At 44.3% G+C, this 27,660-nt stretch overlaps 1 protein-coding gene across 2 annotated transcripts in view; it reads right to left on the bottom strand.

Moving 5' to 3' along the window:
- Positions 1–4,456: 4,456 nt before the first annotated feature.
- The window catches only part of GRK6 (G protein-coupled receptor kinase 6), a 32,160-nt gene continuing 8,956 nt past the window's right edge, over positions 4,457–27,660 (bottom strand). The window contains exons 3-16 of one of the 2 annotated variants that reach the window (XM_028718506.2): positions 22,253–22,365; positions 21,640–21,717; positions 20,494–20,594; positions 19,284–19,376; positions 18,663–18,726; positions 17,972–18,112; positions 16,622–16,812; positions 16,139–16,176; positions 15,923–16,012; positions 14,033–14,241; positions 12,319–12,456; positions 12,068–12,205; positions 11,709–11,843; positions 4,457–9,355 (exon numbers count right to left, since the gene is read on the bottom strand). In XM_028718506.2, coding sequence (XP_028574339.2) covers positions 9,305–9,355; positions 11,709–11,843; positions 12,068–12,205; positions 12,319–12,456; positions 14,033–14,241; positions 15,923–16,012; positions 16,139–16,176; positions 16,622–16,812; positions 17,972–18,112; positions 18,663–18,726; positions 19,284–19,376; positions 20,494–20,594; positions 21,640–21,717; positions 22,253–22,365 — 1,580 coding nt within the window. In that variant the 3' untranslated portion in view covers positions 4,457–9,304. The other variant, XM_028718507.2, reaches the window with a different exon arrangement.

Genomic DNA, 27,660 nt, shown 5'->3' on the forward strand with positions numbered 1-27,660 from the left:
ACCCCCATCTGCCTCCATCCGCGGTGCAACCCTTGCAAGCAACAGGAGGCTCGAGCGGGAAAGAATCACGCGCCCCCTAGCGAGAGCGCCGGCTGCTTCTGCTTGCTCAGCTCACCCCTTGCTCCTCCATTCTCATCGCCTTGGAAACGTCGTCGGGGAGAAACAGCAGCACGGAGATCGTGTCTCGCTCCTTCTTGGCAGGGTGAAAGAACAGGGAAGAGCTCTCTCTCCCCCCGCCTCTTACAGTGAGGATTCTTGATAAACGCTATTTAACCAAAGCCTTGGGATGAGAAGGGCCATCCTTGGTGTCTTCTGGGAAGAGCTCCCACCTTCAAGAATTGTCAAGACCAGAGCCCTCAACTAATAGTTGACTGACATACATACCCTGGAAATACTTTTTTTGGGGGGTGGGGTTCATAATTAGGCAGCTGCATAAACCTCCTCCTCCTATCTCATTATCTGTGCTCCATTGCCCACCCCATCCCTGCCAATCCCACTTTTGCCAAATTAATCTGAACCTTGCATATACCAAAAATAGTCCAATACTGACATTATGCAAATTAATTAGTTTCAGGATTGACGTAATTTGTTTTAAGCACAAAATGCAAGTTTCCCTGGCACAGAACGTTGATTTTTCTCTTCTTATTTTTAGCTACAGTCAGCCCAACAGAGAGCACTATTACACACCCTCACAATGACTTGTTTTAACATAAACGAAATGTTACCCTGTTAAGCGATTATGTTATATATGGCAGCAGGCTTACACGCCCATCAACCTCTCTTCTGAAGCTGAAATGTCAAAAGCTAGGCCTGTCGGGGAAATACAGTGTAAGATGTTTTACCTGCTAATCCAGGTATGAGGGTATGAGGTATGAGAACAAGCATCTGTTGCAGCATAGCTGTACAGACACCCAATGGCATTAGATGCTAAACTCTGCAAAGGATTAGAAAATGTAAAGTGAACCCAGACTTTAAACACAACAAATGTAGACAAATTATGCAGTGATTGCAAAAGGGTGCAGGTTATGTTCATCAAGAGCACAGGCTATCCAGGCTGAATTCGTGAACATTCAAACTTGGGGTACTATCGATTAAAGGAACCGCAGACTTAGTCATACAAATCACAATTTTAGCAGTTAAGTCTGCAAAAGATTGGTTCTGAGAAAAAATAGTTCTGCAGAAAAGATTAGCTTGTTTTTAGATGTGTCGCAGGAGGCATCATCTTAAAAGAGGCAGTTCATTTTCTCTCACCTACGAGGCAATACCTCTTCTAAAGTGTTGCTTGCCATATGCAGTTTCAATTAACACTGTTAGACACATCTTTAAAAAAGAAGAAGAGAGATAACATCTGCCAACTGATTAAATGGGGATCTCATTTTAAGCCATCAAAATGGTTTCCTTCTGATCAATTGGCCACACATTGCAGCCCTAATTAGAAGTTATGCTCCTGCAGCTGTAGTGAGTGACTAAACTATCTTGGGCAAAAAGGGCCTGGGTATTAAAAACCTATCTATTGTGGGTGTCTTTCAGCTCCAAAGCTGCTGCTTTCTCAACAGCTTGCTACTCCTTCAGTTGCAGCCTGTAGGTATTTCCAATGGATTCTTTTTGCTAGCTAAACAAAGGAAGCTGGATCAACATGTATGATTTATCCAATTTTAATTTCAGAGAACCTTATAAGTTCAGTGGCTCACTCTTACCAAGAAGAGTGACAACACACCATAAATCGCATGGGCCCCGATTCAGTTAACCCAGTGTCTGTGCAAGGAATCCTGCTAGTGAAGAGTGAAATGCTGAATTCCCACCCTGGATTAGTGCTGTTAAGTGCAAAACACCAATTCTCCTGTTAGGCAAGAACTGGTTTTGAGCAGCTTTGTCTCCTTTAAGAGTTATTTCATGCCTTCTATGCTGACCGAAGTAAGATGCTTAAATAGGTGCCTCCAAGTCAGGGGTCAGCAACCTTTTTCAGCCGTGGGCCAGTCCACCATCCCTGAGACCATGTGGTGGGCCGGACTATATATTTTTTTGGGGGGGGGAATGAACAAATTCCTATGCCCCACAAATAACACAGAACTGCATTTTAAATAAAAGGACACATTCTACTCATGTAAAAACACGCCGATTCCCGGACCGTCCGTGGGCCGGCTTGAGAAGGCAAATGGGCTGCATCCGGCCCCTGGGCCTTAGGTTGCCTACTCCTGCTCCAAGTAGTGAAGGCTGGATGAGGGCCACAAAGCATATGCAAGTCCTTGGCTGCAGCAAGTGGGCCTGCATGCATTGCATTACAAAAGATTCAGGGGCTGCTCAGGGCCAGCCCACCAGAGGCTCAAAGAAGTGACCACAAGGGCAGCGAATCCCAACCTTGTTCTTTATTCCCTCCTCCCCTTGTTCCTGATGCCATGCTTCTTGCCTGGTGAGGAGGGGCACCACCTTGTGGTTCGCCTCAGGTGCTAAAATATATTGGGTCAGCTATGGGGATTCCCCTTGTGGTTGAGCAACAGATTCCCACACATCCCTGATGGTAGGGCTAAGAAACCAAAGCTCAGCTCAAAGAAAGACTGGCTGTGAGTAATTGATCTGACATTGATTAGATGCTTACCCTATTGAAGGTCAGCTCAGGCTTCCAAGAGTAAGCTTGCTGCCTGCTGTACTGGCACAAACAGGGCAGTTACAATTTAGCCACCGTGATACATGCCATAATAATCTCTGGATTAGGTTACTGAAATGTGTTCTACATAGGGCTGCCTCTGAAAAGTTTTCACTAGTGCAAACTGTGACTGTTCCCAATAGCTGTTGCCAGCAGAGAGAAGGCTGAATATATTTTGTAATATTTGCCCTGGATGTCTGTGTCTTCTGGTTCATGTCCCAAATCAAAGGGTCTGGGTCCCATAGTAGTTGAAGGAATCCCTGATCTTAAATATGCATCCCTCTTGTCTCTTTAACTATTCAAATCTCCAGAGATACCATATTTCTTAGGAAGGCCTTTGAGCCGTAGAAACAAATGGCACACTTTTAAAACCAGCTTGATTTGGGTTTTCTAATTTGCATATTCCAGAGTATATCCTTTTATATTTTTACTATTTAAGTATTTTACGTGAATCTGAGATGTTCAGAAACCTCCGGGTTAAGTGCTTCACAAGCAGCAGGGATGTTTTCTTCTATCCATACTATTTATTGAATTTTAAGGCATTAGGGTTTTAAGGAAAGTTAAGCCAGCCCTAATTTTAATACAGTGGTACCTCAGGTTACATACGCTTCAGGTTACATACACTTCAGGTTACAGACTCCGCTAACCCAGAAATAGTACCTCGGGTTAAGAACTTTGCTTCAGGATGAGAATAGAAATCGTGCTCCGGGGGCAGCAGGAGGCCCCCATTAGCTAAAGTGGTGCTTCAGGTTAAGAACAGTTTCAGGTTAAGAACGGACCTCCAGAACAAATTAAGTACTTAACCCGAAGTACTACTGTACACAACAATAAATTGATACTCTATCAAACTTACTCCATTCAGTGCCTTAAAAAGAGGGGAAGGTAAAAAAAAAATTACTAGGCTATCCCCTCAATAATAGCCTGTCATTTCCCCCCTCCCCGCCACAATTTTCTGAAGAGTGTACACTGCTCTTCTCCAGCACATCTGTTGTTTAAAAGATGAGGGAAGGCCAGCAACAAGTTATTCCTCCACATGCACTATGACTTCCCTTCCTGGCCCACTGCCAATAGCAAAACTACTTCCACCCAGCCATTTTTCATAGGAAATGCAATAGTGTGCTTACTGAAGAGGGCCAGGGCTCATGAAGTCATACAAGGCTAAATATTGGGGGGGGGGCAGGGGGTAGTGCAAATGCCAACTTGCACTGGAATCGCAACACGGTGTAAAACTGTTCTAATGTGTTCTACAGGCTTCAGCAATGCCAAGCACATTCAGTGCTCTCTTTAATCTACAGCTTCTAAAATATGTGTGGTCACATAAAATGTGGCAGTTGAACTCTTGTGCATTTCACACATACATATCTGTGAAGTTATATCTTACAGATGAAGGAAAGATATCAGACCCCCTGATACAGCTACATCTCAGTTAAGATGGCATATACACTAGAAAACCCTGGAGGTGATGCAGGGTTAGAGAATGGAATGCAGTAAGGAGAGGTATGAGGAGGTCGGGAAAGTAATTTTCACGAATATAAGGGAATGAAGTTATACATGTGGTTTTTGTTTGTTTTCTGATTTTTTGTATGTATTTTTGATTTTCTTTTTTGTGTCTTTTTTGTGTGATTTTTATGTTTTAGAAAACTTGTGAAAATGCTAATAAATATCTTATTTTAAAAAAAGAAAGAAAACCCTGGAGGTGATGCATTTCTACAACAAATACTGTGGGATGAAAGTCAAAATAGTACATTTTGAGCCATATTCACAAATCATGTTTCTGAGCGCTATTGCAGTTATAAATGGGGCACACAACAGTAATTTTGAAGGAGGTCCTTTTATTCCTGGATTTCCATTGGGTGAGGGGAGACAGAGACACCCCCCTAAAAAAACAATCAATTCCAGAAACACTCTTGCCTAGGCAACGGCAGTAGATAGTAGCATGTCCAATTTCCAACTCTTTTAGTGGGCGTATCTCCAGCATATACATTTTATAATATCACAATTTTATATCTTTCATACATAAGTTTACTGCCGCTATGGAAAGACAAATCAGACAGGAGTTAGGCTAGAGAAGAATTGCTAACAGACTGCAGCACAGACCTGTTAAGACAGAAGAGAAACAAGCAAAGGTACAAACTTAAAATTTAACAGGGATGGGGTGGAAGAAAGAATCAAGGCAGAAGCCTATGCTCAAGAGGCAGGGAGAATGGAGAACAGACCCAGGCCAACAGGTCAGACCAGGGTTTTGGCAGACACAAAGGACAATTCTGAAGTGCTCATAGAACTGAGCTCAGATGCTGCTGACCTTAGAAGGATATTGCTACAGCCATAGTTTTGAATTTGAAGCCAGAATAAAAGGAGGAACACGGGGTTCTTACACATAAAACTAGGGGTGAAAGTCACCTAATGAGTCCCATAAGCACAAGTTGCATGAGGGTTCTGGTTTGCATAACAGGGCTTTCCCCTCAGCCCTCCTCCCATGCTCCTCAAAATTGGCTTGGGAGTTGGGAGAACCCCCAAAGCAGCATTGGTGTGCGGGACAAGAGGTGGAATTGTTCTGTCTCACAAGCTACAATACTTGCACTGATGAGACATTCACCATAGTACAACCCTGAATTCTACCCTAGGCCTTGATTTAGGCTGCAATCTTCACCCTACTTACCTGGGAATAAGCGCCATTAAATAGGACTTACTTCTCAGTAGACGTGATTAGAATTGCACTGCTAATCAAGCAAGCTTTTAAAATAGGCGGGGGGGGGGGGGAGATTCCTATTAGTTAGAGGGGCTGCCAACAAGGGAAGATCTGTTTCTAATTGGTATGCTGGAAGTCCCAGGCCCATTATCTAGCAGGTCTCATGAAAAACAACTGAGTAGCAGGTGCTACTAACCTTTCTCTGCCTGAGAACCTAAGAAAGCCACTAGCCAATCAGGGTAGACAATACTGGTCTAGATGGACCATAATCTGACCTGATGCAAGGCAACTTCCTAATAGGCACCTACCACCTTACAGATAATTGGAGACAATTAACTCCTTCTTCCAAATTTGATGAAGATACTTGAAACTTACATTTCTTTCTCTCCACTAAGGTAAAGGTAAAGGTACCCTTGCCCGTACGGGCCAGTCTTGACAGACTCTAGGGTTGTGCGCCCATCTCACTCAAGAGGCCGGGGGCCAGCGCTGTCCGGAGACACTTCCGGGTCACGTGGCCAGTGTGACATCGCTGCTCTGGCGAGCCAGAGCCGCACATGGAAACGCCATTTACCTTCCCGCTAGTAAGCGGTCCCTATTTATCTACTTGCACTCGAAGGTGCTTTCGGACTGCTAGGTTGGCAGGCACTGGGACCGAGCAACGGGAGCGCACCCCGCCGCGGGGATTCGAACCGCCGACCTTTCGATCGGCAAGCCCTAGGCGCTGAGGCTTTTACCCACAGCGCCACCCGCGTCCCTTCTCTCCACTACTTCAATTCAAAAACCAGAACACAAAATTTGCCACTGTGTTTTAACACCAATAACTACACTTAAATATATATTTATAATACTGATGGAACATGAGGTTTTATTTCTTTTTTAAAACAGGGGTGTGTTTTTTTTGTTAAGGAGAGAATATTCTATATTCCCAAATCTGATTAAATGTAAAATATTAAGATGACATTTTCTGCTGGAAATAAGTAGTAGATTTTATTAAATCATATAATCTTACACCTAAGGGAAACTGTCCTTTTTATTAGTCTTTTGCATTATGTACCTATAACAAGTCTTAGGGATGTCATGCTTAAACATTACTAAAAGGACTCAAGTTTAAATGACAGAACTACAGGTTTCCCTGTCAATTGTGAACAGCACACAGGAGTTTAAAAAACATGGATTCCCTGCAGTAACATCTGGAACTGGGACTGACATCCATATTTATTGCACTGAAACCTGCCCATGTTCTATTTACAGTTGCAGTCCACTTTCCATTTTTAAACTCTGCCTTTCAGGTTGTGTCTACAAATGTACATCAGCTCTAAGATATTATGTGGGATGAAGTGACTAATGATATTCTCAGACAAATTTTCAGATGATCAGAAATATTTTTCAAAAGTATTTGAAAGAGGCAGAATAAAATCAAAAGATGGGGAAGACCGGGGAAAGACACAATGAAGAAGTCTGTAAATAAAATATCACGTTCAACTGGAGTTTCTAAGGAAAGGAATGAGAAAGGCTCACTGAATTGCTAGCTGGATGTTAACTGACAGGCTGCAAGAGGCACGTGAGAGTGTGTAGAGCAGACAAGGATGGAAGGCAGTAACAAAAGATCTATTTGCCACACAGAAAACAATGAAGAGAAGCTGCTCTTTTCTAATTCAGGGACATGCTGACTGATGCTCCACATTCAGGAGCATCAGAATGAAACTGCCCAGCACCTGGCAATGTGTTCACTGCATCCACTTCTGTACCACAGCAATGAATCATCAGGACATACAGTTAGCAAACAAGTTCAAAATAGTTCCAATATTCAGTGCAACACTAGCATGAGATACCATAGGTGAACTGGCAGATGAGGTTAACTGCCCAGGAGCAAGGCAGATCACACACACCCACACACACACCCACACACACACCCACACACCACTCACCCACAATCTCCAGGTTAGAAATAACTGCTGGGAGACTGAAGAAGTGCACACTAGATACAGAATAAGGGGAATTATTTGAGATTGGAAATCTTTAGTCCAGGCAATAAATAGGTCTACTTATCAGAGCTTCATGAAGGCACAAATGCAGCTCTGTGGGTGCCTTGGGCTCCCAGCCATGGAAGACTGTAGAAGAGATTCCTATGGAGAAAGATGACTAGGACTTTCAGCCTAGCTACACCAGACAGAAAACATCTACACTTGAATCTCCTAATGTTTTCTGAGCTCTTCACCAAAAGAGCCAAGCTTTACCTGGACAAAGCTGCTATTTTTCTACTCTAAGGCTAACAAGCAGCTTTGAGGTGCGATGTGATTAGGAAAATTGTGCAAGGGAAAAGGGTAAACCCTACACTTTCAATGCTGCTGTTCCAAATTCAGAGAACTAGCACCTGCTTTACATTAAAAATGAAGACACCGCGAGGTTTTATTAGAGACCTCTCACTTTTCATGAAGTTTAACCCTTTCAAAAAAGTGCAGAGGGCTCAAGATTCTAGGCTCGAATCCATGCATGCTCCCACATTGGCACAGTTGGCAGGTGAACTCTTTAGAAAACATTACTAGGACAAACAACAGAATCACATCATTTCTTGGGGGAGAAAAATAGGGCACAGTGGTCCAGAAAATAAAATAAATAAGAATACAGACTCAACTTTTATAGGTTCCCAAGGTAAATGACAAACCCTCCCCAGCTTTCCTTGTCAACTCATACTGGCCTTATTGGAGTTTCAATAAAGAAATTAAAGCTAGAAACCAGTATGCTGCCAACAGCTTCCATTTAACTTGTGTGACCACAGCTTTATGTGCTTGGCCAAAGAAAAGGGGGCAGCAGAGATAAATGTCAGAAGGTGGTGGAGAGGAAACATTGGCAACCCCACCAACCATTGCACTCACCCTGGGAGATTGTTTGGAGGTGCGGGGAGAGTCTGTAGCAACCTTGGGAGAGAGTGTGCAGCCTTCAGATAGAATGTAGAGGTGGTTGGAGAGTGCTGGGACATGCCTTTTACTGTTTTTAAAGGGTTGTTTTGATTATACATTATTTTGGCTTTATGCGCTATCCCTGGAATGAAACCCCTGTGTAAGCTGAGAGTCAACTGTAATGCTACTCTAGTGTTTGAAAACTTCCTTACTTCAATTAACCATGTTAAAAACCAACCAACCAACCAAAAACCCACAGCCTGTCATCTCAGAAAAACCTCCAGGTATTATCTTGACATGTCTACAAGCCTTAGCATCTCTCCATCACTCTCATTGTGCATTATGAGAACAAAGCAAGTCATCTGGGGGAAGTCCTGGACACACACAGGTTATCCCAATTGTGTCCCCGCAGACTAGATATGCCAGTGGAGGCTGCTCTTGCATTGCAGCTGCCATTCCTGAGCTTCTCCTTCTACCCATTTCCACCAGCAGAACAGATTGGTGGATATTCCACAGGGAACATTAAAAGGATCCATTGCTTGGGGAACAGAGCTGCTTACTTGTTTCTTAGAAGTTACTGGTGCACAGTGTTCACGAGGGTGAAGCAAGGACGCTGGGGTAAGGAAGAGAGAGAGAGATACAGAAGGACCTCCATCCCCAACAATTAAAAATGTACATATGCTATATACATACATTCATAGATATATCAATATAAATATATAAAACAAACTCCAGCAGGTGAGCAGATGGGAGGCCAAAGGCCAGGATCAGGGCCAGCCCTGGAATGTTTCACTAGTTCCTGCCATCATCTCTCCACTATGGAAAAGGTGTGGCAGGATGATCCCTCGGCAGTACACTGAAGACCTTTGCAGAGCTGTCTACTTTCCCCCGTCCTGGAGCATTTCCTCTGTAGGGTGGAGTCTGCTGCCACCCTGAAACGATGATCCCACACTCATACAGCTAGCATGTGCGCTGGGTTGTAAGCCAAGCCAGTGCTAGGCCAGTACCATCTCTTTTGTTGAGTCAGCTCGCTGCTTGGCCAGGCTCATAGAAAGAATAGGCTGGCGGGACCTATAGGCGAGTGGGTTCCTCTTCACTTTCACTGCAGTTCCCACAACAGTCCTGGAGAATGAAGGGAGGAGGAGGCGGCAGGAGGAGGAGGGATGGGTGGGGGAAAGCAAGGGGAAAAGGGAGAGCACACAGCAAGCACAGAGTGAGTCCAGTTATTATTCAACACGCAGACATGCCACAGGATTCTATTCCCAGTCCCCACAGAAAAAGAAACCATTGCTTAGAAAATAACTTTGGGGCTCAGCACCAAAACCAAATCTGATGGTGGAGCTGCTTGCAGTCAGTGCTCTCTGGCAGCCAACCTGCAGGACTAGAGAGGGAGAGAGAGAGAGAATATCATGCTGGACCTCCTACCACACTCCCTTATTCACAACCAGACTGTGCCTTTTCCATACCCTTTCAATGCCTATTTATGGGCTGTGAGGAATCTAATTGTACTTGGCCATGGCCAAGTACAGAAGTAGGAACGGAAATTATTCTATGTTAGTGAGCCCAGGACCATAGTGGGGTCTTATGTAGGCCTAGTAAAAGCACAGCAGGAAACAGATAAACACAGAAAGATGAACCATTACTTCAATGGAACAACTGCAATAAGATAGGAGCATGGCCTAACTGTAGAAAGCAGGACATGTCTAGAACATCAGCAAGCTCTCAAAAAGTGTGCGGGGTTCTTGGGTACATGAGGGAGAGAGAGAAAACTTCCATTCTTAATAGCAAGGCCACATAAAGAAGGCATGGGAGCTGGAGAAAAGGGATGTTTAAATAATAATCCAGCTGCTTCCATGGCAAGGGAACAAGGCAAGACATTCATGGTGCTTTGCAGGAAGCAGGATTAGTGGCTTGAAGAACTATTAATGAACAAACAGCGTATTTTGGAGAGGGGGGAGAGGGGGAAGGAGAGGGAGGCACTGAAGAGGTAGAGTCCTCATCCCCTTGTCTTGTCATGTCCGCCAGGGGAGTTTGGGGCACCAGGTAGTCATTTTCCTGAGCAGAGCAGCAGAGAAGAGGTTGCTCACCTCTGGAAAGAGAAAACATGCTGTGAGAGCCAGGCCAGAAATAGCCATGCCCTCTCCTAGGGCCTCTCCCGGCCTACAGGGATAACTACCACCAAACAGAGCAGCCAGAGCAAGACCCAGAGAAATTGCCAAGGTGAGGGATACTGGAAAATGATGAGCCCACAGAAAGGAGGGAAGATGCCAATTCAAATGGGCTCTCATTCACACACCACACCACAATAAGGTCAGGCTCCTAGCACTGAGAGTGAACACTTTTTTCTAAGCAAAAAGCACCGCAAACACATGTGCTGTGCAAGAAGCTGTATTTCTAAATCATGAAGACATAAGGGGGTTCAGGGACTAGTTTCTGAGAAGAACAAATGACACTTTATCAAGTGTTTCTCTCCCACAGCTGTCTTAGAAGTTTTGGCATGGGAAACAGCCAGGCCAGACTGGCCATGACAAGAGGCATTTGGGTACATGGGGGACTACATTGCTTTCCAGCTATTTGTCCAGGCCAAAAGGAGCAAGGCTGTCTAAAGCCCAGAATTATTAGACTATGCTTCCAGCCACCCACAAATCTATGTTAAGTATCACACATACAAAGCTAGGGCCTCTTGGGTACCAAACCCCAAGACGTCCTTCCGGTTATTCAGAAAGAAAGTTGCTCTGGAAGTGGGAAGTCACATCTGGATAGTTTATGGAGCTTATGTTAGTAAACTGAACTAGCTGAGCTCAAATGCCACTACAGCAGCTGGCCTGCTAATGGGTCTGAGGTGTATAGATACAGAAAGATCAGTGGTGCTAGGACTGGCATACAACATGGTACCACTTGAGGAAAGCTGCTACCCTCTCCTCTCACACCTTCACCCCTCCTCCACACCTCTTCTCCTCTCCTCTCTCTTTTAATGTTTTGCTGGCGCTAATGCAGCAGCAGCAGCAGCAGTAGCATGCCTCCACCTCCTCTCTGCCTCAGGAAAACAAGAGGGTCCTTCCTCAGAGCAAGACATACTGAGAGAGGTGGCATAGGAAAGTGCCTATACCACTGCTGCGTTTAAACTTTTAAGTGATGTTAAAAGACCACCCCAGGAAAGTGGCAGTGGTACAGGCACTCTCCTGGGTTGCTCGGAGGAAGGGCTCCCCTACCCTTCCTAAATGCAAGGCAGAGAGGAGGGAGACGCTGAGCATGCTGCCACCATGTAAGGAACAGCAAAACATGGAAAGCCTGGGAAGTGGGGGCAGAGAAAGAAGGGCAGATGAAGCAAGCAGGAGGCACTCATTTACTGCCCCATTTTGCCCATGGATGGGCCAGCCCTGTGCAGTGCAAAGAGAGGGCAGAGAGCACCCCAGAACTGGTTTCTGATCCCCATGTCAAGACAAACCTGCTTCCCACATTTCAGGCAAGTTACCTGTCTGCTGAAGAGACGTTGGAGGAGACCCTTTTTGGGCTGGATGGGTTGCTGTCCCTTCCAGTCCAGATCAGGCGGTATGGCTCCATCTGAACCAAAAACATTCAGCTCTTTGAAACACTCTGTGTCTATCATCTAGGGGAGAATAAAAAGATGACGAGCTCACTATTGGTCTTCCCTGCTCAGGTCCTCATCGACAGGGTGTCTCCATGACACTTGTCCCAAATTAGCTACTTATACAATACCTCAGCCAGTCAGTTATGGAACAGCTTTGCACCCCACCCCCAGCAAGTGCAGATGACTCAGCGTGTCTTCCCATCAGAAGCAGAAATTCTCCTGAAGAGTGGAAGAGCACCTACCTCATTCTGCCAGGGAATAGGGACGCTTCCTGTTGCAAACTTATGGTAGAAGTCATGGTCGGTGGGCTCCAGCTCTACCCCCTTGACTGTAGAGAATTGCTCAATGTCCAATACATCCTTGCAATAAATAGCCTGGGGCTAAGAAGAATGCAGAAAAGGGAGAGCAATGAAAGGGCTATTTTCCTACACCTGAACACAACCAACAGATGGTACGAGGAAGACGCTGCTACACACGTGCATTCTGAACTCACATCGGGTTTGAATGGTGGGTCAAGTATCCCTGCTTCCAACCGCTTGAAATTCAAGTGTTTAAAGAGAGGGTGCTCTTTCACTTCCTGAGCACCAGCACCTCGACATCCCAGCCGTTCCAGTGGATCTTTACACAGGAGCTGTAACATAGCACAGGGTGTCACACCAAAGCCTCTGTACTGCCAGAAGGCTTTAGCTACAAAGGGCAACAGACCCAGCCTCCAGGTAGATGAAACAAAACTAAGCTGAAAATTGCTTAAAATGTTATTTTTGAACAATATTCTGGAACAGAACTTGAACCATTATTGGTAGAATGAGGTTCTTTTCAACTGAACCCGAAACACAGCTTAAGTTACTGGTTATGAATAACTTAATAAAAGCTGATAGGATATCAACTCTTGACTGCACTATGGCCTTCTAAATCCCCACATATGACAACTCTAAAGTAAAAAGACATCAAAATAATCTGTGAGGATTTGTTTTAATATTATGCTCTTATTTGCTCAGGTTTCTCAGCCCTTTCAAAGGCAGTAAACAGCAAGAAGGATCCCTGTTGCTTTATTTCTGAGACTTATACCCCGTTTTCCACTAGCCTGTCAGAAATCCCATGGCTTTAAGACAACAATCCACAGAAATTACAATACAGAATGAATGTATCTTGTACACTGATAGACAAAAGGCCACTGGAGGGGAAGGGTCTAGTCCAATAGCTGCATTCTAGGGTATCCTGGATAATCACAGGAAGCATGGATTATTTTAAACATCAACCTGCATATTGAAGGACATAAAAGTTTCTTACAGGAGCAAGCAACCTCCCTCCCAACCATTGCTTATTCAAGCCTCTTGCAAGATGCAAAAACTCTTAGCTATGTAAAGTGAGTTATAGTGTGGAGGAAAGAAGTAAATAAGGCTTGCTAATTCTTCCAAACATCTGAGACTGTTATGCATGCAACAAGATTGATGACTGGGACATAGCACTCACATGATTTCATACCCAACCCTTAGTTCTTCTACCAATCTTTTTACATTTACTCAAAAACGAGAAGGGATTTTTGAAACTATTGATGTGTATTTAATGGGTAACTGACACTTCAGAGACCTCCTGCTTGAATGAAACCCTCTGCACTGGTTATGATTGAGGTTTCCTTCAATTGCTTAAGCTCCAATAAGCTAACTGAGAGAATAAATTAACAGGATGGGACAAGGAAAAGCTTAAAATATTAAACTGCTTGATGCCAGGTAGGTAGGTAGGTAGGTAGGTAATCTAGGAAGGGATCTAGGATCATGTCACAGTTGCAGCTAGGCCATACTGCACCATACCCTACTCTTATTGCAAATACAAATGTTCCAGGAGCCAGGTTGAAGAGGAATGAAGAACTAGTGAGTACAGATGAGATGATGTTTTCTGAGTCTGACACTAAACTGCTACCAAGCTACAACTGCCCTGAAGAGAAGTATTTTTACAATTTCCGTTCATTTCACAAAGGTACACTGCCTTGATTTCCTGGCTGCACCTGGCTCTGAAGAAGTCATACACACAAAATGAGATCTAGTAGCAAAACAAAAGTTATGGTGTACTGCACTACTCTGAAGTTAGTTTCCAGTGAGCAGGTACAGCTTTCTCAACGTACCCAGAGCCCACTTAGAAGTGAGCAGGCACCCCTTTTAAATGCTAAAAGGAGGGTAACTAGCTTAAGGATGAGACAATATATGTACCATGGAACAGAGGGAACGGGAAGCAGGTGAGAACTTCTCAGAGTACTCTTCCTGCACATCCTTCACCAGGCGTTCTACTTCTTCACGCTTAATCTTCTTCCTGCGCTGCTGAAATGGAGACTGGCCCTCAATCATCTCATATAGCAAGCATCCTAAGGCCCACCAGTCAGGGCTGAATGTGTACCGCTCATTCTTCACAACTTCAGGAGCTGCAAAAGTAAGAACCATTTGAACAGGCCTGTGGATATTCTTCAAATGCATGGTGCTGAGTGTTAAGGGAAAGTTTGTAGCTCAGTGAAGGCGAACACGATTTGCACACAACAGGTCCCAGATTCAGATCCTAGTATCTCCAAGTACAGCTGGAAAAATCTAACTCTAGTGAGCCACTGCCCATCAAGATAGATAATATTGAGCTAGGCGGACCAATGTTCAGGCAGCTAGCTATGAGCTCAATAGAACTGGTCAGACTTCTGCTTGTGTTGCCAAGTGCAATTCCAAATCTCATGTTTAATGTAGTGGCAGTGTAAAGTACAGTACTTGCAACTGCTTTAAGAAGCAGCAGCAGGCAGGAAAGGGAATGCTTAACATAGTCCCCAAGCTAGGGTTCAGTGATGTGCCACAAAGAGGAGCCATCTCATCATGTACACCTTTGTAATATACTTTAGTCTTTGGCAGGATTCACCTAATGATTCCCCATAAGCAGAAGCCCTGTGCAAGGTCTTCCACTGGGCAAAAGTGCTCCCCCCACCAAAAAAACCCCCAGAGCCGTAGCTATGGCGTGGTGGCGGTGGCTAGCCAGGTTTTTGCCCCAGGTGAAGCCCCCAGAGGCTTCCAGTGTGTGTGTGTGTGTGTGTGTGTGTGTGTGTGTGTGTGTGTGTGTGTATGCGCACGTGCAAATGCATGTGGGTGTGCCAAACTGGGTCTCTGACCTGGGTGAAATAAAGCCTAGTTTTGTCCCTGCCCAGGCACTCTTCAAACTTGGTGGGAGGAAGAGATGGGAGAACCCCCAGAACAGAGGAGGTTGTTCCATCTGGCAAACTTAAAAGGTTGTGCAGATGGAAAGTTCAACAGAGCATGATGTTTAATTCCTTCCTTCATCCTTCCACAATGCCCAACAATGTCTCAAATACCGTCCTTTTTTCCCCTCCAGCCAAACAATGCAAGGAAGAGTCAATGTCTGTAGAACATCTACCAAGATATACTAATTAAGTGAACGTAGGCTAACTGGCACCATACCAATACTGTACTTTAACCACCACCAGGTTTTTGGCTTGCAGTAACAGGAAAGAATTTGTACAGAACATGGTACCACAAGTCAACAGCAACACTGAACTCTGCTTGCTTTGCCAGTTCTATCCAATCTAAAGCATCCTTGTTCTGACACCTTGAAAGGGGTGCCAATTCTTGCACAATTTTGTTATCTAGACTGCTGCTCTTTGGACACCAGGAAAATGTTAGTCCCAAAGAGTACAAAATTACAGCTTTGCAGAAACAATAGGAGCTTGTTTGTTTTATAAGCACTGTAAATTTCCTACAAAACTTAGGGCCCAAATGTAATTGAAGAGAAGGAATGCTTAGGATCAAGTAAGGTATTGCCAAAATAGAAGTAGTGAAATGGATTACACAGCAATGAAGACAAATGCACTTGCTGAGTCAAACTTAAAGATTTAACTGATAATTTAACTTCTTAGGAGACTAATATCTTACCAGAATGTCGAACCTAGGGTTTAAGTTTCACTGGATTTCCAACATACTACAATAGCACCCACCATTGTTCTGAACTGCAAACTTTGACAAGATATTGCTTTTACCCAGGGTCCTTGGCTGCTGCACTTCATGGTCTCCATGCTGACCCCAGTCAATTCAAAAGGGCATTTCTTGCATACTCACCCATGTAGCCAACTGTTCCCACCCGACCTTTTATCGTCTGTCCCTCCGGAACATAAACTGCGAGGCCCAGGTCAGAAATGCGGATGTGACCTTATCAAAGGAAAGTGAGTCATGCAAGTGTGCAGTTTGCAGATTTCCCTCAACCCAGAACAAAATCTGATATAAAAACTGCAGATAGCAGTGAAGCCAGAGTGTTTAGAACAGACATTTACTCACCATGGTCATCCAACAATATATTTTCTGGCTTCAGGTCCCTAATGGAGGAAAACAGATTGTGTAAGATATAAACCTCAATGGGTTGCTTCTCCAGGACTAGCAGAGGAGAAGCACCATAAAACATATAAGCAAGAATTAGTGATGCCAATATCACAGGAAAATATGAACTATATAGCCATACCTTTCACATATGGGAAATTTGTGAGGCAGGGCCACTTTCCCAGTACAAATTTTTCCCCTTCTTTCCTCCACTTGGGCATTAATGAGAGTCTGATATGTTTTGGATTCTCAGCTTGGAAGGAGAATGAAAACCTGTGCTGGTGAGTTCTGGGAAACTAGTCCTGCCTCACAGGTTTCCTTGCTAAATTCTGAACAACTGCTTTTACAATATAGTAGCAGTGCTTAAGACACTGCACAAATCCTTGTTAACATAAAACCCCAGTGTGAACCCCAGCTTCACCTGGGAGAAAAGACTGTTCTCACCTGTACACTATCCTCTCATGGTGGAGGTCTTCCAAGCCACAGCAGATTTCAGCAGCGTAGAAAACAGCCCGTGGCTCCTCAAAACCGGCTTCTCCCATGTGGTAAATGTGGAACTTCAGGTCCCCTCCGTTCATGAGAGTCAGGACCAAGCACAAGGCATCTTTTGTTTCATATGCATAGGCCAGACTCACCTACAACACAAGCAAGCCAAGTCAACCACTAGAAAAGCAGAGCAGCCTCGCACAGCATAGCACCTACACACACCTGGCACAATTCTGCACCAGCTATACACAACAAAATAGATGCTCAAAGCAAGATGCAGGATAATTTATGTATCTTGTACAGGAAGGGTTAACTTTGCATGAAGCTTTTTGGGTAAGAGGTGAGGAGGAGCTGAAAAGTATGGCGGGAGTAGGGTTAATAGCGATGGGACCCGACATGATAGTGAGTTGCAGATGGAGAGAACAAAGAATGGCAGAGCTACAACTCCTGCCAGGGCACTTTTCAGCCATTGGAGCAGCCTTCCCCGACTCAGTAACCTTCAAATATTTTGGGCTACAATTCCCAGCATTCCTGATTAGCAAAGGGCTGATGGGAGTTGTAATTGAAAAAATATGGAGGCCACCAGGCTGGGGGGATATGCACTAAATGAAGCACTATTCCCTTATTACTCTCATCTCCTTCAGTGAGACAGACAAATCCAGCCAGACCCCAGAGTAATGTACTTTTATTATATCATCACAATCCTTTCATAGACGGGTTTCCCATTGTTTCATGCCATACAATAGCAATATTTTGACAGTCCAGCATTATGTCAGCAAAGCCAACTGTGTAGGTTCCTCCCTCCTGATAGCTGCCTGGCTAGAAGAGGCAGACAACTGAGTGGGAAAGGCCCACAAAACTGGCCCTGCTCACATGACCATAATTTTCAACTGTTGCAGTGGCAGTGTGAGACAAAGCCATGGAAAAGCAGCTATGGCACATTTGTGGTCATGCATTAAAGCTTAAAAGGGAGAGAAAGTTTTCTGCATGATATTGTATGAAAAAGAATGATTCCCCATATCTTCCCCACAACATCCCCGGTAAGTGAAGAACCTGCATGAACTGGTTATTACTAAAGGGATTTCCATACAGCCAGATCCTAGTCTGCAAATGCTGTAATGCGGACTTATGGCCTAGAAATGTAAGTCCAACAGCCTTATGCTTTTCTTTCCATCTGGGTAAGATTCCAAATATTGCAGTCCTCTCCTGAATTAGTCAAGATTGCTTCACCAGGGTGAGAGAGTCAAAGACATGGCCACGTTTTGTCTCAGCCTCAGTGCAGAAGTAAAGCAGTTCCTATGTACTTACTACAAACCTACTGTTCACTTTCTCCAGTATTTGCTTCTCATTCAAGGCCATGGCTTCCCCCTTCCGCTTTTTTATCCGCTTTTTCTCAAGCTTCTTGCAGGCGTACATCTTCCCAGTGGCCCGCACCTGGCAAGCACAAACCTTGAGGGAAGGGGAAAAAATAAAATAAATGACAATAGGGCAGGTAACTTTTGGAGTATATAAGTTCTGATAAGGGGGTTATTGGATCCCGAAATCATTACTCTCACTTTGAGATACTGAAAGCAAAAGTGATGTGGTACCATAGAGATTAAGTAAATGGTTTATTGCGGCACACCATGAAAGCCCCAACTTTCACTGGAAAAATTGGTTCACAGTCGTGTTGCTGTAACAAGAAGGTGACAGAGCTCAGAATCAAATCCAAAATGAATGGTTGATTGACTCAGTCGTGTTGAATCACTCCCAAGTCACACCTAGTATTCTCCTGCTTGTGAAGTGCTGCATGTAAAACTTAGGAGCATAAAAGATACTTAACACAGCAGTCAGCAACATGCCACCCAACATTCAGCTAATATTTCTAGATATCAGCATTTTAGGTGACCAAGAGTCCCTTCTTATAGGACTCATTCTGTGAGAGAAAAATATGCCATGCTCTATAGATTCTTGAAAGCAGACGTGGGGCTACCTTCTCTGCATTGCTCAGACTACATACCTCTCCAAAGCCTCCCTTTCCTAGTACGCGATACTGGCGGAAAGTGTTCTTGGTCACATGCCGCCTAAGAAGAGAACAGACGAAACAAGAATTAACGAGAATGAAAGTAGTCCACTCAAAACAGTAAAATGGTTATCCTGTTCCCCCATGCACTCAGTGTAAAACTGTTTTTGGGCAGAATCCAACATGGTGTGAGCAGACTTCTGTCAACCCTCTGGAGCAAATTCTGGGGGCCTGCAAAGGAGAGGAGTCAAGAAAGAGCAGAGGAAAGTGAAGTCTCACTACACAAGCCTACATGTTTCACTCACACATGGAAAGTGCGGGATTCAGCAGTTTATGCAAGGCATAGTATACACACAAGCTTGACAAACTAGAATACAGCATGGATTAAGACTGCATGGTTAGCAAGTTTCAAGGCTGACAAAATGAAAAGCAAAAGCTGATCTTGAAGAGGATTTGTTCTCACTATATGACCAGGAGTCACCGGCTAGCATTTTCTCTTTCACTTATCAGTGAAAGTATCAAGGGCATGAAATGTGCTCTTTACAATGTGCAAAAGGGTATTAGGTTGAAAAGCAAAGCTACACCTATCTCTGACCCCATAGCAAAGTGGAGGTTTACCTTTCCAGATATTTCCATTGCAGGAAACGATTGAAGTAGATGCTGTCAAGGTAGTCAGCAAAAGGCGCCACACTAAGGTAGTCATGGATGAGCCTAGAGGAAGGAAGCGGAACCCATCAGAAACAGTGAGGTTCCCCTATGCCACAAAATAAAGAGAACAGAACCTGAGGCACCTCTGGGAGGAAAAAAAAGCAGAAATGAACATCAAGTTTTAAAGCTTGAGACACTTCAAGGGATTTGACAAGCTCTTGGATCATAAGGCGAGGAGTCTGCCAGAGACAGCAGACATTGAGAAGGCTCAGGCAACATACTATCCAATCTGGAGAGCAATAGGAAGGAATATGATGGTTACTTCCCTTTTCAGAGGCTGCCAGAGAAAGCAGGGCTCCAGATCAGAGGCTCTTTGTTCATACACCACAGCCACGTAGGTCACTGCCAGAGCTTTTTGCACAGCTGCAGCAGCAAGACCTGGGGCCAGAAATCTGAATTATATGGGCAAATGCAGCAAGATGAAGAACACAAAGACTCTAGACAAGGCTCACTTTTAAGAAAATTCCTTTTGATACTGCCACAGCTTCCAAGCACCACCACTACCATCAGTACAAAGTGCCACCACAATGTTATCTGCAATCATCCAAGCCTGGTCTGATATTTGCTGCCAAGGTAGTGAGAGATGCTTTAAAGGTAGGTCTTACTTATTTAAACCCTGCCTTTCCTCCACTGAAATCAAGATGGTATACATATGGCTCTCAGGCAGCCAGTCTTCCATCTAGGTATTGACCAGATAATACCTGCCTGGCTTCAGCAAAGGCTGCTGCATCATGTGCCTTCAGACTATGCCCTGGGACTTCTAATTAAAGTACAATGTTCCCAAGGGAGAAAGAATACAAGCCAAAAGGAGCATCACAACAGGCTGGGGTGACTCGTTTTCCATTCACCATCAAGAGCAGGGTAAGCCATCTAGCAACTCAAATATTAATATTTCTTAAGCCTTATATGCCACCTATACACAACATGGCACCCACTGGCTCTCCTACAGCAGGGAAATAAACAGTACATGAATTTCAAGCAATTAATTCCAAGACTTGCTGGTGACAACCCACTTACAGATGCAACAGGTTGTATGCAAAGTTAGCCCCTACTAGCCCCTACTACTGTCCTGGGAAATGTGCACATCATGAAACAAATTCCTCCCAATCCCCCCACTCACTTGGTAGATTCCTTAAAGAGCTCTTTACCCGGTTCCTGCTCCAGTCGCTTAGAACACAGATTTACTAGCTCCAAGGGCACTTCAGGCACATGATCCACACCCTGAGAATAGATAGGATCAGACAGGAAAATCAGAGTTCTGTTGTTTTTAATACCTATGAATTTATATCCTGCCCTTCCCATAAATCCCAGAGCAGGTAACAACATTATTAAGCCAACCAACAATACAAGAAAACAATGAATAGTGAGAACAGATAATCAGATCCAACCACAATAATTACAAATTCATTATTGCAGCAACTAAGTATTCATAAATGTCTGGGGAAACCAGGAAGGCCAGAGTCTGACCCTGGAATGTCAATGAAGTTAGCACCAAGTGCCCTTCATGTAAGAAGCTGTTCCAAATTTGGGGCATCACCATGGAGAAGGTACTACTAATGGAACCGGTAGAGTCAAATTCAGCACCAGGTTTGAAGGAGGTCCTGGGCAAGGTGCCTCTGGGCCCCTCCAAAGCACCATCCTGGGGTGACCCCAAGTGAGCTTACAGAGTGACAGGGGTGGACAGCACCAGGGGAAAGTGGCAGGTGTGGCTATGGCAGCTGCCCGGCCTTGTTCTTCTCCTTCATCACCAGGCCCTTAAAATTTAAAAAGATTGTAATAATGCCAAGCTTGCTGGGGGGTCAGGTTAGCACTTTGGGGAGGCAGCAGTGCTGGCACAAATAATTTGTTTCTTCCAAGTACCTGGCAGTGAAAGGACAAGTGATGGACAGATGCCGCCACTACTATCTTTCCTCCCAAATGCTTCTGGCTCCAGACATTGTTGTTGTTGTTTAGTCGTTTAGCCGTGTCCGACTCTTCGTGACCCCGTGGACCAGACATAGTATTGCTCTATTATGGGGAGAGCCTGTGGGGCATGGTGGATGCTTCTTCTTCTTCATATTTGCTCTTGGAGTGCCAGGCACTTAAAATTAAACCTCCTAGGAGGTCCTCAGCCCCCCACGCCTGCTGGGAGCTAATGCCAGGCCTAGGTACCAATGTTCACTCCCTGTTGGTAATATTTAGGCATATCCTTGACCCAGCTTGGTCTAGGGCAAGTGCAGCTCTCATTAAGGCAACTTTCCCTTTGTTTAGCTAATGCAAATCTCACCTTAGGGGTCAAATACGTCTCAATCAGGAGCTGACCACACTCTTTTAGTTTTTCATCAGGGGTTACTTCATACTCTGCCTATGTAAGAATGAGGATAAGAAAGCAATATTCAATTATTCTACATACCTCTCCCAAGAATAAAAATGCAGAAATGATGTAAACAAACTACATATTCTTGTATAATCCAAGAACCACCACTACCTGTTCCAGACTCCACTATGAGCAGAATATGAGTACAGTGGTACCTCGAGTTACATACGCTTCAGGTTACAGACTGCGCTAACCCAGAAATAGTACCTCGGGTTAAGAACTTTGCTTCAGGATGAGAACAGAAATCGTGCTCTGGCGGTGCAGCAGCAGCGGGAGGCCCCATTAGCTAAAGTGGTGCTTCAGGTTAAGAACAGTTTCAGGTTAAGAACGGACCTTTGGAACGAATTAAGTACTTAACCCGAGGTACCACTGTACTGTGAAAGTAATGAGGTAAGAATAAAGCCACCTCCATACACTTGGATTTGCAATATGCCACATGCCAGGATCCCTTCCTTCAAAACTTACAGTTAATCAGCTCCCATGTTTAACCCCCAGGAAGGGATTCTCACACAGATGTGCTTACCACAGCATCCAGGAACTTGACACAGCGCATAAGCTCAAGCCGTGTTTCACAAAACAGTCTGAAAAGCAAACGACCAATGGGCTGCTTCTCACACAAACTGTGGTAGTCCCGCTCTGGAAAGAAAAGAAGCATTAGTCAACGGCTACTAGCCCATACCACAATCAGGGAACATTTAAGAGAGGAGGACACTAAACCCATTTTCAAAAGAATTTACTTGATCTGATCTGAAGCAACCACTTTAGCAATCAAAGATTAGGAGAAGGGTCCATTCCAAGTCCTGAAAGGTATTCAATGGAGCAGATAACCTGTGTGTCTGACTCATTTTAATTCCCAGCCATAAGATCTTCATGTTAAATCTTTATCTTCAAGAATTAAAGTGCTCTCTTGAGTAACTGACATTTCCTTCTGGCCACTGCACGGAACTACTTTTGCAAAGTCACTCAACTGCTTATCAGAAAGTTTAGGAACCTGCATGGCCACAGCTGAATCATGGAGCAGAAAGTGAATTTCCAAGCAATATATCTGGTAACTCGTATGGCAGGAATGGGGAATTTGTCGCCCTCTTGATGATGTTGGACTCCAAACCCCCATCAGCCACAGCCAGCATGGCCGGTACCAGGAATTATGGAAGTTGTGGTCCAGCAACATCTGGAGAGCCACAGGTTCCCCACATCTATACAAGGGGATATTAAATCTCTTTGCAGCAGGATGGAAACATTCATGGACGCATATCTTCTCTAGCAGGATATCAATAAACTTTTTTTTCTTTTTCTATGTGACAGAATCACCACAACTCATACCACAACTCATTGCTCCCTAGGAAGGTGCTGCTGGTATTTTAAATCAAAGTACAGACAATTTAACACTTGTTCAGAAGAGGAGGGGAGATCTTATCAGGCACCAACTTAAGGCTTGCTTCTTTTCATGTTTTTGCCTTTTGGGGCGTCATAGGTTTGTTCGAGTGGATGAGGGTGTGTCCCCCACCCCCCATTTTGGCTATAGTAATAAAGACAGGTCAACGTGTCCACCAGAGGAGTTACTTGGCACAACTACAAGTCAGACATATCAAGTCCCGAAATTTAGGTTAATTTTTCATGGCTTGATTTTAGGCTCTCAACCTGAAGTCTATACACCAGAGGTGTTGTTCCCTCTCCTTCACATCGCTGACTTAATTGGAGGGAGTAGGGAGAAGAGGACTGACATTATTTTTGAAATTTACATTTTATTGGTTTCAATTATTCATACAGAAAGACAATGATCAACAATTTTACTCTCTCTTTCTCACCACAGGAGGAACGACATTATTAAATCATGTTAAAAGGATTCCGCCCTCTTCCCCTGATCTGGGCATGTCTTCTAATCTGAAGGGGACAAAGCTAGAAAAGTGACGTCAACAGCGAAGCAACAGGTCAGCTTCCTCAGGGTAACTTAATTCAGCTGTATTGGGTATAACTGAATGATTCGTTCACACAAGATGCAGAGATATGGCAGAATTAATGAGCAGAGGCTAATAGAAGGCAGCGAGGCCAGAACAGCAATATCATGCAGAGAAGCAGTAGGCAGTCTCCATCTGTAGGCAAGTGCTTTGGGTTCGCAGAATCCGTTAATTATTAATTTCTTGAAGCACACAGAAAAACTACAATGGTTATGGAGAGGTAGGTTATGGCTGTGGGGTACAGGCTGACTAGTGTAGCTAATGATCCCTTTCCAGGGCCCCCAATTCTCCTTCTAATCAAGATTCATGCTCAGATCAAGAGGCGTGTGCAGAAATCCAGGACCTTGTAACTTTGCAAGAAAGAAACAGGCCAGCTATGCTTCCATCCCTATGTTGGAGGTGAGGAACCTCAAGCCCAGGTGCCAATACAACCAACCAAGCCTCTACCCTGCCCTCAAGATTCTCCCCGTGTCATGCCCCTTCCCCATCCCTGCTCCACACCGTCCTGGGGTGCTTTTGCCTGGCTGATTGATGTCCCTGAACTGTGATGATGCTTCTTGCAGTTTATGAGTTTGTTTATCTTCCACAGCTGGCAATATTTTGAACGAACCTGGCAGTACTTTGTAGCTCCACCCATAGGTGTAGCCAGGATTTCTGGGGGGGGGGCAGGCCTTTTGTTAGGGGGGCAGAACCTCAGTTAGCTATGTATTTTTATTGATTTTTATTGATGGGGGGCAACTGCCCCCCCCGGCTATGCCCACGGCCCCACCCACTGTGGTGGAATTAGTTTAATCATCACTTCCCAGGAAGCCGTTCTTCTGTAAATCACCCCACCCCAACTCTCTTACGGAGCATGTTGTAAGTGTTCTCTTCTGTGCAGCAGTTGCTCTAAGGAAGCTGTGGTTTCCTGATGTAAGAATACAGTCGAAGAAAACAAAGCCAATGCAGAAAGTGTGGAAAGGGGGGGAAGGGGCCATATGCAAACTGCACCATTTCCTTCTCTTGCAGGAAATGAGTGTATTGAATGAAGGAAGGTGAAGGGGTCAGAGCCTGGCAGGATTAGAGGATTCTTCATAGCTCTGCTGGATAATGGACACTTTTTGCAGAAAAATTATTTTCTACCCAGCCCACGTAGAGGCAAGAGCTTTGCTCTAGGCAGCTCTGTGTTAAATCAACCTGGTCCAAGGTCTCCATAATGGGAGGGAGGAAAGGAAATTAACACACAAGAAGTATAAAAGAGTAGGGAATCTCAAGTTTCCCACATTCTTTCAAAGAGAAAGAAAGTCCATAGGCAGGGATGGAGAACCTACCATCCAACTAATGTTGGACCTTAACTCCCAGAAGCCCAAGTCAGCAACACGAATGGCCAGGGTTGATGGAAACCACAGTTTAATAGCATCTAGAGGGCCACAGACTCCCCTGGAATAGGACTTCTTCATACAGTTACTAAGAAGAGCCAGTTTTCACAGACACACAAAATGCACCCGACAACCAGCAGCTCCCTAATCAATGTGCCATGTCCAAAGTTATTTTGTTCAAACTATGACAGAAGAACGTTCTGGCAAGCTGCAAACTAGACACTATAAGGAGATAGAAGGAGGACAGGGAAATAACAGGGACTTTTCCCAGAGCAAAGATAGTGAAAGAGAAAAATGTTATCCAAACAAAGCCAGGCCAACTGAGTTCAAAGTGGACAAATGGCTAGGCTATAAATGAAGAATGCAAGTTTCAAGAGTCAGCACTAGAATACTGGCAGAAAACCAGCAGTGATTTTTATCTTCAATCGAACACAAGATAATGAACATTGTAAGGAAATGGAATATTAAAGTGAAACCACTTCACAACTGGGCATTATTGTGGACAACACAAGGAAACCCTGACATGGTCCAGCTTGGATCAACAAGGGGGAGGGGAAGTATACAGGGAGAGAAACTGAAAAGGACATTGAGCTGTAGGGACACATTAAGCTCTTTCAGGGAAAGGACCATAGTGAAGCGGTAAAGCACATGTTTTTCATGCAGGGGGTTCCAGGTTCAATCCCCGATATCTCCAGGCAGAGTTGGGAAAGTGAAACCCCAAAGTGCTGCTAAGTCTGTGTAGTCTATGCTGAGTTTGATGGGCCAAAAGTCTGAATAAGATCCAGAAATCAGTATTCAGAGTCTTATGAATAGTAGCCCAGAAATCAGCATGACCAGGGTGTAAGCAAATCATCGAGTGTTTAATGGAATGAGTTTCTCTCACTCAACTCAGTAACCTTTTATGGTAAACCCATAACCTGATGTTATAAATTTGAAAAGTAACAATGTTACTATTGAATGTTTATTAGAATTAAGGAACATCCTTCTACCAAAAAATCCCACAAAAAATCAGTACCACGTAAGACCTATTCAAATTGCCAGTTCTTCTTTAAATAATCTATAGTGCTAGAAAATAATTTACACCATTAGTCCATAATAAAATAATAATAATTTATTTATACCCCGCCCATCTGGCTGGGCTTCCAGAAATAATCACCACCAAAAGAAATCCAAATCTAACAGATAAATCTTGATTTAGTGTAGCATTCAAGTCATCTATAAAAGGCCTCTTTTTAAATAATTAATGGTACTGCTGTATCAAGGCACATGATCTTGGGAACAAGAACCACTGTTGTCAACTGCAAGGAAATCTGTACAGCTACCATACACCCGATAGCAAAGAGCTTCTAATGCAGCTAGGCTGAACAAGTCCTGTCAGTAACAAGAAACTCTGTGCAGCATTCTTTTCTGCACCTTGGGCTATTTTCACAATTTTGTCACTCCCAAGAATTCCTTTGTCTCCAATAATTTGAAGCCTGTCTGGAGAACATGTGCCTCTCCAACTTCCATTAGCCCTGGTCAGCATGGTCAACAGTCAAAGAGCAGAAACATCTGGAGAGTTGCAAGCGCCCCAGGCTTGATTTGAAGGGATGCTCTACAGAGAAAGTCAACAACTTTCCCCTTGGATAGGTCTGTGGGCTGGCATCCTGATAGTGAAAGAGGCCCCAGCTAGCATTTAAGAAGAAATTGCTTTAACTGCAATTCAGAAACCAAGCTTAAGCTAGAAGACTGCATGATTTCAACTTGCCAGGCAACAGTTCAAGTTTTCCCATACCACATCTAACTGTTCACAGCCTTCTCAATGAGCATTTTTTGTTCACTATAATTAGAGATGAGGAGCTGTATAGTTAATAGGTGGAAGAAAAGAAGCAACCAAGCTCCAACTTGGAGCAGGAATACAGGCTCTAAAGCAGGGGTAGGCAACCTAAGGCCCAGGAGCCGGATGCGGCCCAATCGCCTTCTCACTCTGGCCCACAGACGGTCCGGGAATCAGCGTGTTTTTACATGAGTAGAATGTGCCCTTTTATTTAAAATTCATCTCTGGATTATTTGTGGGGCCTGCCTGGTGTTTTTACATGAGTAGAATGTGTGCTTTTATTTAAAATGCATCTCTGGGTTACTTGTGGGGCATAGGAATTTGTTCATTTCCACCCCCCAAATATAGTCCACCCCACCACATGGTCTGAGGGATGGTGGACTGGTCCATGGCTAAAAATGGTTGCTGACCCCTGCTCTAAACTGACATGCAGTTCCCCACAATACTTCATAAGAACTTCAAAGGGAAGACATGGCTGGAGTTTTCCAGGAATGATTAAGCCAGCAGAAGTGGGAGAGGAGACTGCTTGGATTTTGACACAGCTGGAAGAAAATCACTGGTTCCCAGGGGAAAGCAAGTGGAATTAAGGAGAGCAGTAAAGTAGCTGATTAAAATGAGATCAGGTAAACTTTGCAAGAGGAGAAAGGCATCTCTAAACTTATGAAGATGCCTTGTACTAAGTCTGATCACCAGTCCATCTAGCCCAATACTGCCTACTCTTGAGTAGCAGCTGCTCTACAACATCTCAAGCAGAGGCAGTTCCCAGTTCAGATACCCAAGACTGCATCTGGGACTTAAT

Source organism: Podarcis muralis, chromosome 2 (assembly GCF_964188315.1).
Source record: "Podarcis muralis chromosome 2, rPodMur119.hap1.1, whole genome shotgun sequence".
Classification (NCBI taxonomy): Eukaryota; Metazoa; Chordata; class Lepidosauria; order Squamata; family Lacertidae; genus Podarcis; species Podarcis muralis.